The sequence below is a fragment of the Crocodylus porosus genome, unplaced genomic scaffold, assembly GCF_001723895.1.
Source record: "Crocodylus porosus isolate Cpor-Errol unplaced genomic scaffold, CroPor_comp1, whole genome shotgun sequence".
Taxonomy (NCBI): Eukaryota; Metazoa; Chordata; order Crocodylia; family Crocodylidae; genus Crocodylus; species Crocodylus porosus.
In genome coordinates this window covers 50,392,308-50,410,572 of record NW_017728931.1, presented here as the reverse complement: position 1 = coordinate 50,410,572, position 18,265 = coordinate 50,392,308, and the positions used below count along the sequence as shown (strand labels likewise).

Sequence of the window (18,265 nt, the reverse complement as noted above, 5' to 3'; positions counted from 1 at the left end):
GTGACTGGTGCCTCCTGGGTCTGGGGGGCCACCCAGGGTCCCCCCATGGTCGATCACTGAGCTGGAGGAGAATCGGGGGCCCAATGTGCTCCCCGGCAGACCTGGAAGTGGACCAGAAGTACTTCTGGTCCAGGTTCGCCACTGAGCACATAGAGGGGCCCCCACTCCTGTGGGATGCTCCATCCACCGCAGCATTGCAGCATTCACAAGCCATGCCTGGTATCTCAAGGTACTAGAAAAAATATATAAAACTGTGTCTATGTCTGAATCACTGATTTAACAAATCAAATCATTGTCCCTGATTTGGGCCAAATCCAAATCAAATACAGCTTGTTTTGCACACTCCTACTAACAAGTAGAGACCTACTTAGATCATGATTTTGTGGATATTGCAAAATGTAGCATTGCCCACAAAATCCATGGGGGAAAAAAACTTAATGAAAATAAAATGCTGGGTCCCCAGAGGGAGTCAGCATTCCTCAAGGATTTCCAGCAGCCCATTGGAGCGGGGAATGGGGGAGGAGGAGCAACCCACGTGAAGGGCTGCCAGCAAGATGACTGCTGCCCCTGCCTCTCACCACTGATTGGCTCTGAGGGCAACCGCCAAGTGGCCCTGACCCTCTCCACCAATCAGCAGCAAGGAGCAGGCTACATGACAAACCGCCCTCACAGCCAGTCAGCAATGATGGGCAGGGCCACTGGGGCCCCTCAGCCAATCAGAGGCATGGGGGGGAGAGATCTGCCACGCTCTGCCTGCAAAATGGGCAGGCAGCCACCTCGAATTTGGTAGGTCCCTACTAATAAGTTCCACATAGCTCAAGTAAACTTAACAGTCAGTTATTCAGCCACAGGAATTCCTTTGATAACCTAAACAAGTCAAAACTAAACTTTTATGAGAGGTCATCAGTCCTAGCTACACAGAGCCTTATTATGCCCTATGAGACAATGCTAGTAATGCCTGACTTGAACAACATGAGCTGCTCCGCTCATGCCAGCAGTCCTCCTCTGAAGCCACTGGCACACTGAAATGGACTTTAGTCTGGACATTTGTATGCTGAGTACCTCTGATCTTCCCAGGTCGACCAGATAAATGCTGACTTGAATGCTGAGCGCAGCAATGCCCAGAAGAATGAGAATGCTCGCCAACAAATGGAGCGTCAGAACAAGGAACTTAAGGTCAAGCTGCAGGAAATGGAAGGCATTATGAAGTCCAAATACAAGTCCAACATCACAGCTTTGGAAGCAAAGATAGCCCAGTTGGAAGAGCAGCTGGACTCAGAGACCAAGTAGGTCCTAACAGAACCTCCCATCGTGCCACAGTTTACCAACCATGCTGATGTACTAGTACAGAGCAAGGTTGGCTCCTGAGTCCTGTATGCTAGCCCCCTGGAGTGAGGTCTCCATCCTGGGTGCAAGGAGAGTGGATGCAAGATCTCCACCTTTCCACTCACTCCTGATCTATGAAGCTTTATTCTTCCTGTCCATCATTGTTTCCATTCCTGTCCACCTCCCCATGGCTCCTCACCCCAAACCCAGGTAAAGGCTCACACTGAGATTAGCCAGTGTCTGCTGAGCATGTCTGAAAAAGCCTAGTTCTTGTCCTCATTACCCTGAGGACTTGTAATGGAGCTTGTCTCCTTTCATTCCCCTGAGGTGCAGTTACTAGTGATGGCTTATTTCTGACCCAAGAGCTTGATCTCAGTGCTCAGGATAATTCCCAGAGGGACACAGTAAATCTCCCATCTTAGCTGACACTATCTCTGAACAGGGAGCGCCAGGCTGCCAGCAAGCAGGTGCGCCGTACCGAGAAGAAGCTGAAGGATATATTGCTGCAGGTGGATGATGAGAGACGCAATGCTGAGCAGTTCAAGGATCAGGTAGGTGCAGTTAACCTTCTTACAGTCTTGAGCCTAGAGATCTCCCACGATGCCCAAAGCCCAGTCTATAACATGATGGCAAAAGTTTTCCTATGGACATTTTTTCCCATCCACTCTGACTGTTAAAAAATGGTAGAGTTGAAAGGGTGATGCTTTGAGAACAGTTTCTCTTCTTCAATAATTTCCACATCAAATTTGTGCAGCATGAATGAGAACAAGTGTTCTGTAATAGAGTGAGATCAGTCTGGCCTCCGATCATCCAAATTCTCTGTTGCTGATTTATAACGGGAGGGTAGATTTTTAGATGGCTTCCTTTGTACTGTGAGAGAATGTAGGCATGTGACACAGGGTGCTGGCCTCCTGAAGGAGCTCAGGCCTGAACTTCCCATTCTCTCATGTGATATTTCTGCACTAGAACTGGTGAACATGGAGCAGCAACAGGAAAGACTTAATATTAAAATAGGTCTAAGCAGCTGTCCCCAGGGAGGCGGCAGACCACCACATTAGGGACTTGGCTTCCTGCTGGTAGAATTGCTAGAGTTCCAACAGGGGAAGAAGGGAATGGGCTTTTTGAAAGTATTTCTCTTTTCTCCTCTTCTGCAGGTAGATAAGTCCCATGTACGCTTGAAGCAGCTGAAGCGCCAGCTTGAGGAAGCAGAGGAAGAGGCCCAGCGAGCCAATGCAGCCCGCAGGAAGCTGCAGCGTGAGCTGGAAGATGTCACTGAAACGGCTGATGCAATGAACAGAGAGGTCAGCTCCCTCAAAAGCAAACTCAGGTAAGGGCAGTCCTCTCCCAGGACTCTGCTCCCAATTCCAACCCAGCTTGTGTTTTGTTTGAGCTGCAGGCAGAGCCCTCAGTGCTTGGAAGCACATCCAGTAAGAAGTGGGGCTAAAGGCTTTCCTTAGAGCTGTTTTTCTGTAGTGCTTGCTCTGTCTGATGGATTAAACACATTCTGTTCCCTTGACATGCTGCTCCTCCGTTCCTAGGCGCGGGGACCTGCCCTTCGTTGTGCCACGTCGGATGGGCAGGAAGGGTACAGGAGAATGCTCCGATGAGGAAGTGGACGGCAAAGCAGATGCTGGTGATGCCAAAGCTACTGAATAAGTCTCTCCTTTGACCCAGGTTACACATGATGGAGTGACCCACCCGCCCACCTTCCGCTCTCCCAGTGGACTTCCTGCAAATCCCCTCCTAAAATCTGCCAGGGAATGCAAAGCTCTTCCAGAAAGAGCTCTATCTCTGGAGCCATTGGGCACCTGTATTCCTCATTTCCTCCTCTTTCCAGCTTCCAAATCCTCTTTGTATTTAATGCCAAAGAGTCAGGGCTCTGAAATCTGACCAGCAGTTTGGCGACTACAAATACCCATAGAACTGTCTGTGCCATGGCTGCTGAAGAATCCTTACATGGTTGGAGGGAGAAGGGGTTAGGGAAAGATTTTGCTGTAAATCTGTTTTCTTCAGTTCCTAGTCCATTGTAGTTGCAGGGAAAGTTCCTTCCCCTCAGCTCTCCCTCTTTGCTTTTGGCAATCATGTTCAGTGACCTCAGACCTCTGCTTCTAACCTGCCAGCCAAGATGGCTGGGGAGCATTTTCAGGAAATAAGTGAGCTTTGGCCATGGCAGTTCACCCTTTCTTCTTTCTAGAGCCCTATGCGCACACAGAGAGGGAAAAGGTGGAAGCTCCTCTTGGGAACAGCGACGTGGGGGACTTGCCAAAGTGATACCTTTTTTTTTTTTTTTTCCCTTGTTCTTACTGCCTGGACAGATCTCTGAAGTGCAATGATGTCCTTTTTTAGTGTCTCTGCCTCAGTCTGAGTGGTTTTGTCTCTGGTAATGTGGACCAATAGTTAGTGACAGGCAGAAGAAGCAGAAGGCTCTCTTGTTTGAGAATTTCTTGGGGACCAAATATATTTAATGGTATCAGACTGAATCTAGGAGAATTTAATGGCGGGGGGGGGGGGGAAATTTTTTTTTTTTTTTTTTTTTAATTGACATGTCCAAGCCTCTTGTACTTGCTCTGTAACCAGGGGTTGGGGTTAGTTATTCTGCACCACCAACTAAGAGTATATTAAAAACCCGTTAATCTGCACAGATACATGTAAAAGGCCTTTATATCTCACATAATAAGTAATTAAGAAAAAAATAAAGGTCTTTATCACTGCCTTTCTATTGGGACCGTGGTTATATAGAGATAGTCTTTACTTTTCTACACTGTACACTGGTTGCTGGATTTACCTGTATTCTTAACCATATTGTATATGCTGCATTTAGACTTACCTACGAGCAAAGTAAAAAATATGAAGCTCCATACTGTATGCCTGAAAGCGCTCTAAATGCAGGAGCCTCGCGTCCCAATCGCTGTCACACAAAATTTAAAATCTTTTTTTATATAATAAAAGTGCCTTAGCATGTGCCTCAGCTGTGTGTCACCACTACAGTCAGTACTGGTTTACTGGTGCTCCACTGATGTTGCCAATAAAGATTATCCATGTGCTGCAGTCGGGGTGTGTGCTTGTGTTGTTGTTCCCTCTTCTCTGAACCCAGTAGGAAAATACACAAGGGGGTAAGAACATAAGATATGCTATGCCAGCAAGTCCATCTAGCCTAGTAGTTCTGCCTCTTGGCAGCAGAGAGTGGATGCTAAGGTGAAGAACATTTTTTAAGGCATATCCAGAATTACCCATTAGTCTCTGCCTCCACAGCTTCCAGCATTCAGAGGCCTAGGACGTCCTTATTTTTGAGGTTGTACCTCTAACTATAATGGTCAATACCCACTAATGGACCTGTTCTGGAATGATATTGAATTGACCCACATAGTTTGTCCATCATGGCACACAAAATATGGTAACTAACATATTCCGTGTAGCTCTCGATGCAGCTAGACACCAAACGTGCATGAAGTCTGGAGAAATTACCCTGAAAGTTCTTATCTTCCTCTTACAGTGTAGATGGTGCTCCTTTTAAAATTCCAGTCTTACCTATTCCTGTGTTGCTCCACTAAATGCCAAAGGGTTAAGTTTAGATAAAAGAAATGTACAGCGGGACACGGCCGAAGAGACTGCCTTACATCCTCAACTGAACTGAGCTGATGGGCTGCTCTTGCTGAATCAAGGAGTATCCCTTGTTCACCACCAGGTGGCATTTTGAGATCTCTATGTGCTGCTACAAGGAGGTAAGGATCTAATAGGGAAGCAATGGAAGAATGGGTAAAACAAGTAATACTGAGAAAGCAGCTGTACATTTTTTATCTGGGCACAAGAGTAGGGCCCAAGAGGTGATTGGAATTGGACTCCTGTCTACACAAGAGCTGACAAAAAGGGAGAGGTAATCCACAGTAGATAAATTCTTGGGGCAGGGGAGTGAGTGCAGGACTGAAAGGGAAAGGTATGTGCAGCTGAAAGATCCCCATAAGTTGCTGCAGTAGTGGGCACAATCCCATGCAAGCGATCAGTACCAACTGAAAACTTAATTTCTACATTCACTTATAGATTGCAGGCCTCCCCATTATAAAGCAAAATGCTATCTACTGCTTGTCTGGTGGGTGGAGAATTCTCTTTGCATTTAAGAATAAGTTGAATGCAGATAGTGAACTTGCATTGGAGCCCTGTATGAAATGATGCAAGTCATGCAGGAAACAATGAACACATTGCTGAAGTGTTGAAATGGTTTGCTCAAAAAAAAAAATGTGTGCCTATATATATAGGCTGGTTCACCCACTGTTGTGGTTCAGTGGTACAATACTTGTCTGCCACACAAGGAACCCAGGTTCAATTCCCAGGTGTGTATGTCACTATAGCTATTGAGGCACCAAACATCTGGACTTGATCTCGCCTTTGGATACTGTCTCAATGGTCTAAAGGGGGATGTCTAGGCATATGCATCAAAGATCCTGGTGACCTTGCACACACATGCCATGATCCAGAAGGATTGACATTTGCCTGCTACTATATGCTGGATCAGGCTTTCTCCAGTGTAATGAATATTTACTTAATCTGAGCAGGCATCTCCTCCGAGATTGCAGAAAGCAGAAGGGACATGTTTGTCTAACTACTTGCAAGGCAGGCTTTGCAGCATGTATGTGACTGACTTGATTTTACCAGCGTCTCATGCAATGTTAACACCAAGATTTTAATCACTCTGCATAATACAATCTGGGAATGTACTTGTTCAAATACATGGCACTGGCCTTCATGCAAATTATCACTGCAAAAGCAAATGTACATAGCTGTGCAAATCATGTGCCCTTAAGGTGACTTTGAAATATGCACTCAGAGCTTGAGCTCATCTTGAAGTTAGAACACTAGCCTGGGAAAATAGTGCAGTCTCTGGTCTCAGGATGGTCAGACTCAGCACGTGTTAGCCTGGTGCCTGGGCAGAAAGCACCTTAATATCATGGAATGGCATAAACCGGACTGTTTCGTCAATTTTGCAGCCAGGATAGCATTCCTCTCCTGAACATGAACACTGATCTACTGCCAGTTTAGAGGAGATGCTGGATATGTCCCAGACTTTGCATGTACTGTTGTGTATGACTTGGCATGTTTCATGGAGGTTGCTCTTTGAGTTCTTGTGCATCCTGGAAGGATGCCTGCCCCTACCTCTGTTCAAACAACTCCAGCCTTTCTCCTAGTTGTGAGCTGATGTTCAAAGGAGCGGGCTTTAACTCTTGATCAACAAGGTTGTCGTCCCCCCTGCCCCTGTATGTACTGAACCTTGTACCGTGCAACCTTGATCTAATTAACTGTGGGTTGGTTACACTCCTTTGGCCTGTACTGACTGCAGTTTGCTACCTATGGAATTGCTAGAGGCCTCTAATAGTGCCTTTACAGGGCTGTAGCTGTACCCAAGAGGTGTTTTGTTACGAAGATCTCTTTATCTTTTTCTCTGGAAAATTCAACTTGCCTGTCCCTGAAGAGAGTGTGATTTACCTAAAAATACCAAGTGTGGTGGTGATACTTGTGTTGGTAATTTCAAGTGTAGAGGGAGCTATGACTAGTGCCAGACCCTGGCAAAATACCTTCCTGTTAAGTGAACCTCTGTACTTATGAAAGTGGAGATTCCCATTGGAGCAGGGAATCCATTACCCAAAAGGATACTTCTCACCCCCAGTCTCCACTGCAAAGGAATTGGAGCTGCTTAGACAGCTTAGCTGCTGGCCACATGGAGATTATGGGATTCCAGTGAACTGAAGTTGTTATAACTAAATGCAAACACCAGAAGCCTGGTTCTCTTCCATCTCTAGACTTCACAGGAAAAACTATTTTTCTTCCTTGAGGGAAGGAGGGGAACTGACCTCTCTCTACAGCTGACGACTCGGTGGATATTTACAAGTGTGTTCGCTGCTTTAGCGCTGCAATAAGCAAGAACGGTGTGGACAGAAAATCAATGACCGAGCCAAGTCTGTGTGGAGCAAGGCCAATGCTAGAAATCCAATGCAGGAGATTTGCCTGCTACCTGTGTGGTCAGGCCTCTCTTCATCTGTATTAGGAAATGTGAGGGCTTGTCTGTACAGGGAACTGGGGAAAGCTGAAGACTTATGAAAAACTGAGGAAAGTGCAGGACTCTCTGGGAAAGGGATTTAGGTGAGAAATTGAAACAACTCTCATCTCCCTATAGATGCCTTTCACTCTTGTGTAGCATAGTAGATTAACAGAGCTTTCCCTTAGTCCTAATCTAAACTAGTGGTTCTCAGTCTTTTATGTACCAGGATGTATTTGTAAACGGCAATGGCCAGTGCCCCCCAGCCTCCCAATGTGTAGGGCAGAGGGTGGGTGTGTAAGGGAGGAACGGGGGTGGGGCAAACAGCTGCTCGCAGGCTGGAGCTCTATCAGCCTGCAAGGGAAAAGCCAGTTTCCCACATTTTTCCCCATTAACAAAGAATCCATGTTGAAAGACGATTGATCCATTTTTAAAGTTTGTTCGCAACCTTTTCATATATTCTTGCAACCCACAGGTTGAGAAACATTGGTCTAAACCACAGATACGAGTGACGTGATGCTAGGCCTATGATGTTCAAGTGACACATGCCTCTGAATGGTATGTAAGTAAGGGGGGAGGGGAAAGGATGATCTTTGAAAGTCTCGGCACAAATTTTGTGTTGGGGATGGGGTGGGAGGAAATGAATGCCGAGACAAAGCAGTCTACTGTGATCTGCAGCAAGACTACAGGCTGCACACACACATACTTACTGCCTAACTGGAGATCTGTAAGGGCAGGTTTGAAGTATACCATTTGCTTCTGCCAGCTAATGCTGCAGTCTAGGAATGTCTGTGAGCTCAGGGAGGCTTGTAGTACTAACCACCGAATGTTCCCCCTCCGCTGTCCCTTCTAGCCCCTAACAGCTATGAAACCGCCTGGAACTCACTCCTTGCTGATCACTAGGAAGGGCCTAGGCTCCCCCCCCACCCCGCTTTGGAAACCTTATCCTTCTGTATTTGCCTCCTAGCCACAGTAACAGCTGGTTTCCAGATGTTCTTCTCCTTCCTCAGCCTGATGCTCTTTGTTCTGTACAGAAGTGCCCCGAGGCACCGCAAAGGAGGCCAGGTCCCGCCTTGTGGCAGCTGCCCTGCACATGCATGACAGACAATGGGGAATTGTTTTAAACATTCAGTGATGCTTGTCCTAGAGGTGACTCTTCTCCAGGCCAAAGGCAGTATCTGGTGTGCTGGGTGTAGCTCCTGCTGCCCACATTGTTGTTCTGGAAGGGGTTGAGAGCTCTGAGCCTCCTGTGTAGCTCTCTGCAGTCTTGTCAGACAAGAGAGTATGGGCAGTTTTTAACTTGGGAGCAGCCTCTTTGTTTGCTTTGGCACCTGGCATAGAGCCTTGCAGCAGATGAATGTCAGCCCTGCTTCAGCCTCTTTAGCCAGGTCAACCTAGCTTCAGCATATAATTGGATGGAAGCACTGGGCAGCACTGAAGGGACTGTGCGGTACCAGGAAAAACACCTTGCTTCAGAACAGAAAGGGGTCCATGGCCGCAGATGGAGAGGGACGGACAGGATTCCTGGCTGTGGATCTTGGTTTAGCAGCTGACGGCCACTCTGTGGCACTTTAGTAGCTATAAGTTCTTTACCATAGTGATACCCCGGCTCCATGCCCATCACCACAAAGGCACTGGAGGAATTCATGGAGACTTCTAAGCAAAGTGTGTGGTTGCTTTTCTCAACTCTTCCAGGCACCCCACGTCGTCTGCTCCAGAGGACCCCACCACCACCACCACCACCATTTGTGGGATCTGGCCGTGGCATTCTCCACCCAGCTGCTCTTCCTGCTCTGAGGGGACTGGGGACTTAAGGCCTCTGGGACTCTTCTTCTGCTTCCCAAGGAAAAAGTCCAGTAGTGTTTTTTGGTGACAGGCCTGTCACTGTTTTTAATCTGTAGGAGAGCAACGTGCAGTCTGACCATCCAGACTTTGAGGACCAATCCCATTTCCCATGTAGTGTTAACAGGGAGCACAGGACAGGAGTAAACAGAGACTATCTTGTATTTTCTGTCAGTCTCCAGAGTCTCTTGGTGACCTCTTAGCCTTTCCTTTTGCTCATTCTTGATGGAGTAAGTGGAGACCCCATGTACAAGAGACAATCTCTACAGTATCTCATCCTGCCTCCAATGAGACAGTCATCAAGACTTCAGAGGATTCCTGGAAGGCAGCTGTATCATTGCCCTATTAGTAGCATAACTGAGACAGCAGTTCCAGGCTCTGTGAAGAGGTACAAAAAAAGTTGATGTCAAAGTGATGGCTGACTGCACCACTGCAACTGGTGCAGCCCTGGGTGCTGTGTAAATGTCCCAGATGTAGAGCTGCTCTGCTAGGCATCTGGCCCCTATAGTGCCTGTACTGCGAAAAGGATGAGAGAGGGAATCTTTCCCCAGCTGGATTTGGGATTTTAAGCCCCTTCACACTGCTCTGACTTTTCTACCCACTAGGTGCATCTACATGCATGTATTTACTGTGCAGTAACCAAAATCACTGTGCAGTACAGGCGCACATCTACATGTGCATGCCTGTATCACACAGTAAATATGGCAACTTGAGGGTAAAATGTACACCTGATTTGTTACTGCACAGTAATTCACATGTAGACACCTTACCGTGCAGTAACACTCTGTGTGTGGACTGACTTGGGACTAAAGTTAATGTGTTTTAATACCTGCACATTTAGATGCTAGCCTATTCCCACTTACTGCGCAGTAACTTACTGCACAGTAAATTTAAGCTAGTGTAAATGCACATGTAGGCACGCCCACTATTTAAAAAATGTGTCCCCGCTGAGCCAGATGTCCTCAAGGTTGAGCATAGGCCCAATGTACCTAATGCAACAGAGAGAAAGCGGGTCTGAACAGAAATGAGGATCTCACCCCAAGTGACCATAGCAAGGCTGGACCAATTCTGTTTACTTTGAGAAGGAATGCTGATTTTTGTCATAAAGAAAAGCAGGAGGACTTTGAAGCATAAATATCTAGCTAGCCAAGAAAATGCTTTGATAAGGTAGCAATCAAATTTTCCATGTTGAATTTTTCTACTCCTGATGTAATTGTACCTGATGCAGCTTGCCACAAATAGGATCATCATTTTCATAAGCACAGTTCACCCAGAATGTCTAATTCTGAACATGTCCTTGTGAGAAAAGGATGGCTCAAGCTATTTTGCAGTCTTTTACATGCAAATAAAACTTGATGTTTCTCCTAGAGCAGATCCCCCTAGTGGGGCATTTCTGGAATTCTCTTTGAAGGGTGTTTTTTATTTCTGCAATAACCTATCATTAGTAATGAGCTCAGTTGGACCCCAACCAAGAAGTGGGGGCAACTGCCACAGTGCTGGCTCAGCATTAAAGAATGCATGTCCCCACTGGACAAGATGTCCCCAGAGCTGAGTATAGACCCAGTGTACCTGATTTGTAAAAGAGAAATTACCTTTAGGCAATTCATATGTGGTCCTTGGTGCATTTATGCTCAGCCTTACTCCTGAATTTGAGTTTCTGCAGCATGTTTCCTCCTTCCTCCTCTGAAAGGTGCCTTTGAGGAATGGTGGGGTTTGATCCATAAGAAATGGGAAGGATGAGGCAGCTTGTATGTTTGTTAATGAGACAAAGGTGTGAATGCGTGTTCAGTGGGGGCTGTCAAGAGTAGTTGTTCCTGGTGCCAGGGACTGCACATTCATTTCAAATTTTACTTACATATGAGCTCAGTTTCACTGGCCCAAAATCCACTTCCTGGATGCAGAGGTTGGAAAACTGAGACTAGTCCAATAGAAAGGCCAAGAGGCAAGTCTTAATTTGAAAGTGATGTGTTGCAGACCAAGCTGGTAAGCTGATTTCTGGCTACAGTTCCGCAGTGACCCAACATAATCTCCACCAAAAACACCACAGGATTGAATCAAAATAGGATACTGTAAGGGTCTAGGCCCCTGGGGAATACCATGTGCCGTATTACTCCCCCAGCTCTCAAAGAATGATGGAAAGTTACTGTGAGGGGTTCAAAGACAGCCATAAATAAGAAACTCTCTTAATGAAAAATGCATTAGGAATATTCGCCTTACAAATGAGCTGAATGAGAGGGGACAGACTAGAAAGCTGAGAAACCATGAGTAGTCTAGAAAAGGTAAACTGGGAGCTTCTCTTTCATGTTTGGTAATAAAAGAGCAAGGACTTTTGGGAACTGTACGGAAGTTCAGGAAAGCTAGCTCAGTCTAAAAATGGTCATCCTGATCTAAAATAGACTACCTCAGAGTAGGGTTAACTTAGATTGGGTAGGCCAATTTTAGACCAATCTAATCTTCCTGGAACTTTTGCACAGTTCACACTTAGATTGACTTATCTAGGGATCTAAGTGTAAGGTCTGTGCCTGGGTGAACTAAGTTAGATCAGGTGGCCATTTTTAACGTGATCTAACCACCCCTTGACCTAGGGTTCCCGTAAGTCTCGGTTTGGCTGGGACACTCCAGGATTCTGCAGCCTGGTGCCAGCAGTAGCACGTCATGAAATGCACCCATGAATACCTAGACTTTCTCACCCTACTTTGCCCTAAGAAACAGCACTGAAACCCCAGTGGCAATCTGTGTACAAGTCAAGAGAATATTCCAGAGAATAAACCCTGACTGACCTCCCAGGTTTTACTGTGATCATGGTTAGCTATACTTTAAAGTCAGGCAGGCCCATCCTGATCCTCTGGTCTGACTTCCAGCACAACATAGACTCTACCCAGTGGCTCCTGCCCCTAGTGCAGCTGTGGATGGAGCTACAGTTGATCATGTAGACGGCCATCCAGTCTCAGTGTAAACCACCAAAGTGATGGGCAATCCACTGTGTCTCTGGAACAGTTATATTAATGAGTAGAACTGGATGGAAAAATGTGAATTGAATGCAATTTGTAAAAATTCTGTAATTCTGCTGAGAAGCGGGATGCTTTCCTGTCAGCTCCCTTGCCCAGCTCCTTAGCAGCACGTACTGAGAGTCCTGGGCTCAAAGACAATCTGCCAAACAAGCTGCCCCAGAAACAGGGCTCCCTGCGGAGCTACAAGGAAAACAATAGTTCTGTTTTATTAATATCTTTATAATCTTAGCTTTTCGTTCTGAAATAGGTGGTGTCCAGATTTCACTATCTTGGTATCCTCCATAAAATGAAATTACTGTTCCCTGCTCAACTCTATAATGACAGATGACTAAACAACTCCTTTTTTAACACAGATTTTTTTCTTTTTTACAAACGTAATAACTTTTATTCAGTAATGATCCTCCACTGCACTCACCCCAGCTGCATTAGGAGTTATGAGCAAAGTTGACCTCTGCGGTAAATCAAGGAGTCCCTCAAGCAAGATAAGCTACTGAAAAACAGCAATAAAAATATATTCAAGCTCTAACCTAGATTCTTACTATGGGAAACTTGTACTAAATGTCAACTGGACTTTCTACTTGCCAGTAGTTGTTCATAGGTATTTATATAAAAGAGAAGTGTTTTGGCTTTGAAAACAAACACGGCGATTTTAACAAAGGGTTCCCAAAAAAACTTCCTTTTTTTTTGCCAACGATGAGCCCAGTTTCCCAGCAGTCTGGTTGCTGTGAGGAAGCACAGGGGAATTGGATTAATCTTCCCCATTTAAACAAAAATCTTTCATAACCACAGGTAAGGAGGGAAGAAACAGTACTTGGCAAACACAGTTACTTTAAGTGCCTTTGCTGCAAGTGTTTACACTTTCATCCTGAAAAAATGGATTATCATGTTAATACAGGAGTACATCCAGCTTGCGTTGTTTGAACAGAGATGGAAATGAGAAGATGTTTAGAAAAACCCTTCCAATCTGGTGCAATCTAGGTTGTTGCAAAGCCCAAAACCCATCTCTTCTTCAGAAATGATGCCAATGCAAGGATAAATCATTCGTATGTGAGTTGCCTCAGCAGTCTTTGGGGTAGGTGTTTAAAGCTTCGCTACTAGTAGTAGGCGAGACAACAGAATTATTCTGAGTCAGACATCAATTTACTGAATGCAAATGAAAATGAAGCTTGAAAATGAAGTGAAGCTGGAGTGACTTCTCCAGGGTGCAAAAACCTAAGCAGTGTATATGGAGATACTGAACTGCCCACACACCACTGTCCCCATCTCAGTCTTGCTGGTTTAATCCAAAGGAAAGGCAGGTGCCAGTATGTCTGAGGCTAAGAAATCTTCCAGGCTGCCCCTCTTAAGTTTGGCATTACAACTACTTGCCTATATAGTTGTACGCTAAATTGTTTTCCTACTAAGAAAGCCTCTGACAGCTCCTAGGGTACATCGCTGGCCACCCTCAGTATTTGTAGCTCGTGAAAGTGCCTAATGCTTGTAAGTGCCCCTGTATAAATTACTACATAATTGTAATAACATTTGCCATCTTGGGATGTCTTGCTGGAATTGTACATCAGAGAGGGACACACAAATCTTATGAACTGTAGGGCTGCTGACCTGCTTCCCCAGCCTGGGACTGATTGAATGCCATGCCCAGAGTCTGCTCAGAGCCTCCAGGGCACAGTTTAAGCTTCAGACAAAGCCCTCACAAAGTAACACCACAGCAAAGATACTCTCCTAATCAAAGCAGGCTGCTGAGGCCTTTCCCCTCACATCTGGGCTTCAACCCAGGTCTAGCTACAATGGCCCACCTGCTTCCCCCCTGCAACCCCTTTCAGCCCTTTTTAGAAATCTCACAACCCCTTTTCAGCTGGTTTTGATAATCTGCCTATGTCTTATGGGGACCAAACACCTATTTGTAAAGGGATCTTGTCTCTAAGCAGGGCTGGCTTTCCCCACTGCCCAAGGCACTTGAAGAGGCAGACAAGCCTGTAATTCGCACCAGAACAAAGGTATTTAAGACTTTGTCTTGATTTGGAACAAGCCCTGATTTCAGCCATCAGAAGAGCTCCACCAGGGCAAATTAGAGCTTGCTTTAGATGCAGTCCTGGTGCTGCTGTCTGAGAGGGTGAAATTGTGACTTGTGCCAAGGCCGGGCAAGGCCCAAAAACACTTGAACCTCCATTTGTGACTGAATCAGGCGACATGGCAGAGCAGGAATATATAAGCAATTTCAACCAATAATATCCTGTCTTAGCTCAGGCCTTGCTAAATTCAACCTGGTTAGCATTCAAGTCCTCTCTTCTTTGCATCCTATTTATACAATCTTTGGGCCCTGCTGTGATCTTGTTCTGCCAGAAGTAGATTTAATGCCCGCTAAATTCTGTTTCAGCTGAGGGGAATAAAAACCAGCTAATATTATTTTTACCCACATCTAAAAAATACATAAAAGTATCTAAAAGGATCAGGTAGTATTTCAGAATCAGCAAAAGCCGGTATTGTAGTGCTGAATTCCACAAAATTAAATAGTGCCTCAGGAAAGTACTACTCCCTTATTCTAACCTCTATTCAACATCTTACATTACATTTTTAGAAGATGAAAATAAAGATGTAGATGGCAAATATTTGGTTTTGAGTACCCTTCAGAACCTTTAATATAGATAAAAGTTGGTTGGGATGGAGAAATTGTCCTGTGGACCAAAAAAATTAATTATGGGATTAAATAGTAATTGATAAGTAGGAATGTTAGAAGTAGACATTTTGTCTTGCAGGGTATCACACTTAATACATCACACTCAAGTAAGAAATACCCTTTCTTCTGTCCATTGTTCAACTATTATATATATATTTTTGGCCACGTGCACTAATAATGCACATATATTAGTTATATATGGAAAGTGGATGGAGTTAAGGTTGTGTGTTTGATTCTGATGTAAGGAATATGGTTATTGATTATATATTGAATGTGTTAGGAGTCTGTGGCAGATGTGAGCCAGCTGTGACTTTAGATCAGGTTGCCATATGGCTATTAAGGCTTATGAGCAATGGTTGCTTTAGCGGCTTAGCTGGTGATTTCCTTACTTTGCTAGTGATGGTTTTAGAACAACTTGCACTCAAGCTGTACTGTAAGCTAACTTTCTTGTTTGAGGGAACTGGTTTATGAAGCTAGAACATCTTAGATCTATGGATACTGAATATGAAGTACATCTCCGCCTCCATAGCTGAATGCCCTTTTGCCTGCAGAGTAGACTGAATACTCCTTGTGGGCAAAAGTGTTCATCTTAGCTGATGGGCTAAGAACAACATCCTTCCCAGAGGACCAAACATCTGCAATCCTCTGAGTACTACATACAACTCCAAATATGCATCACAACTTTGCAGGAGAACTTCAGAGAAATTTAGAAATCATCTTCTTCACTTAACCTACTTCAAAGAGATCAACTCCAGGAGAAAAATCACCACATGCTACAACAACATAAACGAGAAAAATCCAGACATCTTCCCAAACATTATATGCTGTATACAAAGAAACTGCCAACAATTTTCTACAACATCCATCCAACATAAAAAGAAGAAATTGAACCATTTACTTCAGGAACAACTTTCCCAACAACAAAACAACCATCAGAGAAAACACACCAACACTGTACACCATTCCAACCGCAACCTTAATGAAACTGAAAGATGCAACCAACCCTCAAACAGCATCACTCTCTCCAGACACACACACACCAAACCTAAAAAATTGTCCTCTCTACTGGCCTGAATTTTTATCCAGAAAAATACCCTAATAAAATACTTCAATGTCGAGAGCTAGAAGAATTCTTCTGATGCCTCTGCCTCAAGGAATATTTCCACAACCAAAATGAATCCACTTCCAACAACACTTTATCCTTTGACATTGAGGAAAAGATCAAACCCCCAAAAACCCCAAAAGCCATCAGATTGGACACCTAATAGCGGAGGAAATTCTAACTATGACCACTATATTGACTGGTTCAGGGAAAGAATAAACAATGAAATAATCAACAACACATGCCACCATAACAACCTCTCCCTCTCAGAGAGAAGGGCCACAGAATCCCTAAGATCAAACCACCAAATAGTAATAAAACCAGCAGGTAAAGGAGGAGTTATAGTTATCCTTAACCATGAAGACTACATAAAAGAAGCTAACGGACAACTCTCTGACGCCACCTACTACAAAAACTAGAGGCAGATCCTACTCCCCTTTTCACTTTCAAACTCAAAACTACCATCAAATCATTTCCATTAGAACTACAAGAAAAAATACAGACCTTGATCGCCTCACTACCCAACACAGGGACTTCTTACATACTCCCTAAAATCCACAAAGAAGGGAACCCTGGCAGACCTACCATATCTAACCATGGAACCCAAACTAAGGAAATATCATGTTTCAGCAAATCAGTCCTCAAACCTCTTGTCACACAAAGAGCAAGTTTTGTCCAAGACATAACAGACTTTCTATGAAAACTTAAAAACACAGACCACCTTCCCAGCAACACCCTCCTAGCCACCATGGACGTTACCAGCTTATATACCAACATCCCACCCTAGGATGGCATCCAGGCCTGCCTTACATATCTACAAGCGCAAGATTACACCTTAGAGTACAGACCCAAACATATTACTGAACTTTCAATATTACAGCTTCACTTTCAATAATCAACACTTCCTCCAGACCGCTTTCAGTTCCAGAAGTGTCTGTCTTGTGATCGGCTGCAGCGATTGGCCATGGGGGGACCCCCCCAGTCAGCAGGATTGGCCATGGGGGAGACCAGTTGCTGACTGGTTGCTGGGGGGGCGGGGCACGTGTCCCCCCCGACTAAGTCGCCTATGTTTCCGACTATTTGAGTTGGTCTAATAAAAGATATCGGATTTACCCAAAGAACCTTGTGCACCTCAGCTGATGTCACTTGCCTCAGCTTCATGATTCAACATTTCTCATGTCCATATTTCAAAGTACAGATGTGTGTGTGGACTGGAGGCAAACAGGGAGAGAATGAAAGACATCCCTCTCATTGAGAGAGAAGTAGGTGTCAGAGTGTATATTTATGGACAGCCTGACTCACTGCCAGGGCCTGAGAGTGAGTCATCAGTAGCAAAAGGAAGGGAGGGGTTGTGTGTTGTAATTATACCCAGTGGTGGCCTTAGGGGCCCTGAGCAAGAGGGTCATTTGGGGCCCTTTAGAGGCTTAATTTTGATGACCTATAAGCAAGTCAGACATTTTGGATTTCAATTTCACTTTGCCCTATCCATGAAACTGCATTGAAAGTATCTTAATACAATATTGATAGTACAAATATTCAGTCCAATTTATTTTTATTTTTATAAAGTGTGGGGCCCCGGGCGGTTGCCCAGTTTGCCCTCACCTAAGGCCGCTACTGTTATACCCTTGTGCTGGGTCAGGGGCCCTTGAAGATGCCTTGGAGAGGAAGAGCCTGGGCAAGGGGCCCCACATGGCTTCAGGTTGTGATGGTCCTAGAAGGTCCTAGAAAGTTTTGGCAGTTGAGGAGCAAGTTGGGGGCTGGTGGCTGTCAACAGTGTGAGCTCCTGAGTTTGGGCCCTCATTCCTCCCCTCCATACCGTTTTCCTTAAGAAAGACATCAACATCATTGTTGTCATCGCCAGTCCCTCCAAGTTGAGGATGATGTCCATCAGGCTTGATGGGTCCTCAGGTGACTGAGGAGCCTGATTCTGGATACACACATTCTTTGGCAATGGGGGGTACGTTGTTGCATGGGGGAGTGGGATTCACAGCCCCAGGTTGGTCATCTCCTCCTTCCTCCGCCACTGCTATTCCATCTCAGTATCAAGTTGTGGGGCCTCAGAGTGGTGTGCACCTTAGTGGACCATGTCCTTCTTGTCTTAAGAAAGACATGGGGCAGATCCCTCTACAGGTGTGTGTTTGAGACCTACTCCAGACTTGTGCTAAAGGTTGTTCTCTGTTGACACAGCTGTGAATGGGCACGTGCTCCTTTGAGCTGGGGAGTCACAAGGGGCTGGATGTACTGCTAGCCAAGTCACTTCCTTCTGCACCATTGGCTGTATC

The 18,265-nt window shown here is 45.1% G+C and overlaps 1 protein-coding gene across 1 annotated transcript in view; it reads left to right on the top strand.

Moving 5' to 3' along the window:
• MYH9 (myosin heavy chain 9) overlaps window positions 1–4,374 on the top strand; it is a 90,574-nt gene extending 86,200 nt beyond the window's left edge. Inside the window, exons 38-41 of the mRNA XM_019544829.1 lie at window positions 1,078–1,286; window positions 1,769–1,877; window positions 2,481–2,653; window positions 2,865–4,374. Of these exons, the coding sequence (XP_019400374.1) occupies window positions 1,078–1,286; window positions 1,769–1,877; window positions 2,481–2,653; window positions 2,865–2,982 (609 nt within the window). The 3' untranslated portion in view covers window positions 2,983–4,374. The remainder of the gene's footprint in view (window positions 1–1,077; window positions 1,287–1,768; window positions 1,878–2,480; window positions 2,654–2,864) is intronic.
• Window positions 4,375–18,265: the final 13,891 nt, after the last annotated feature.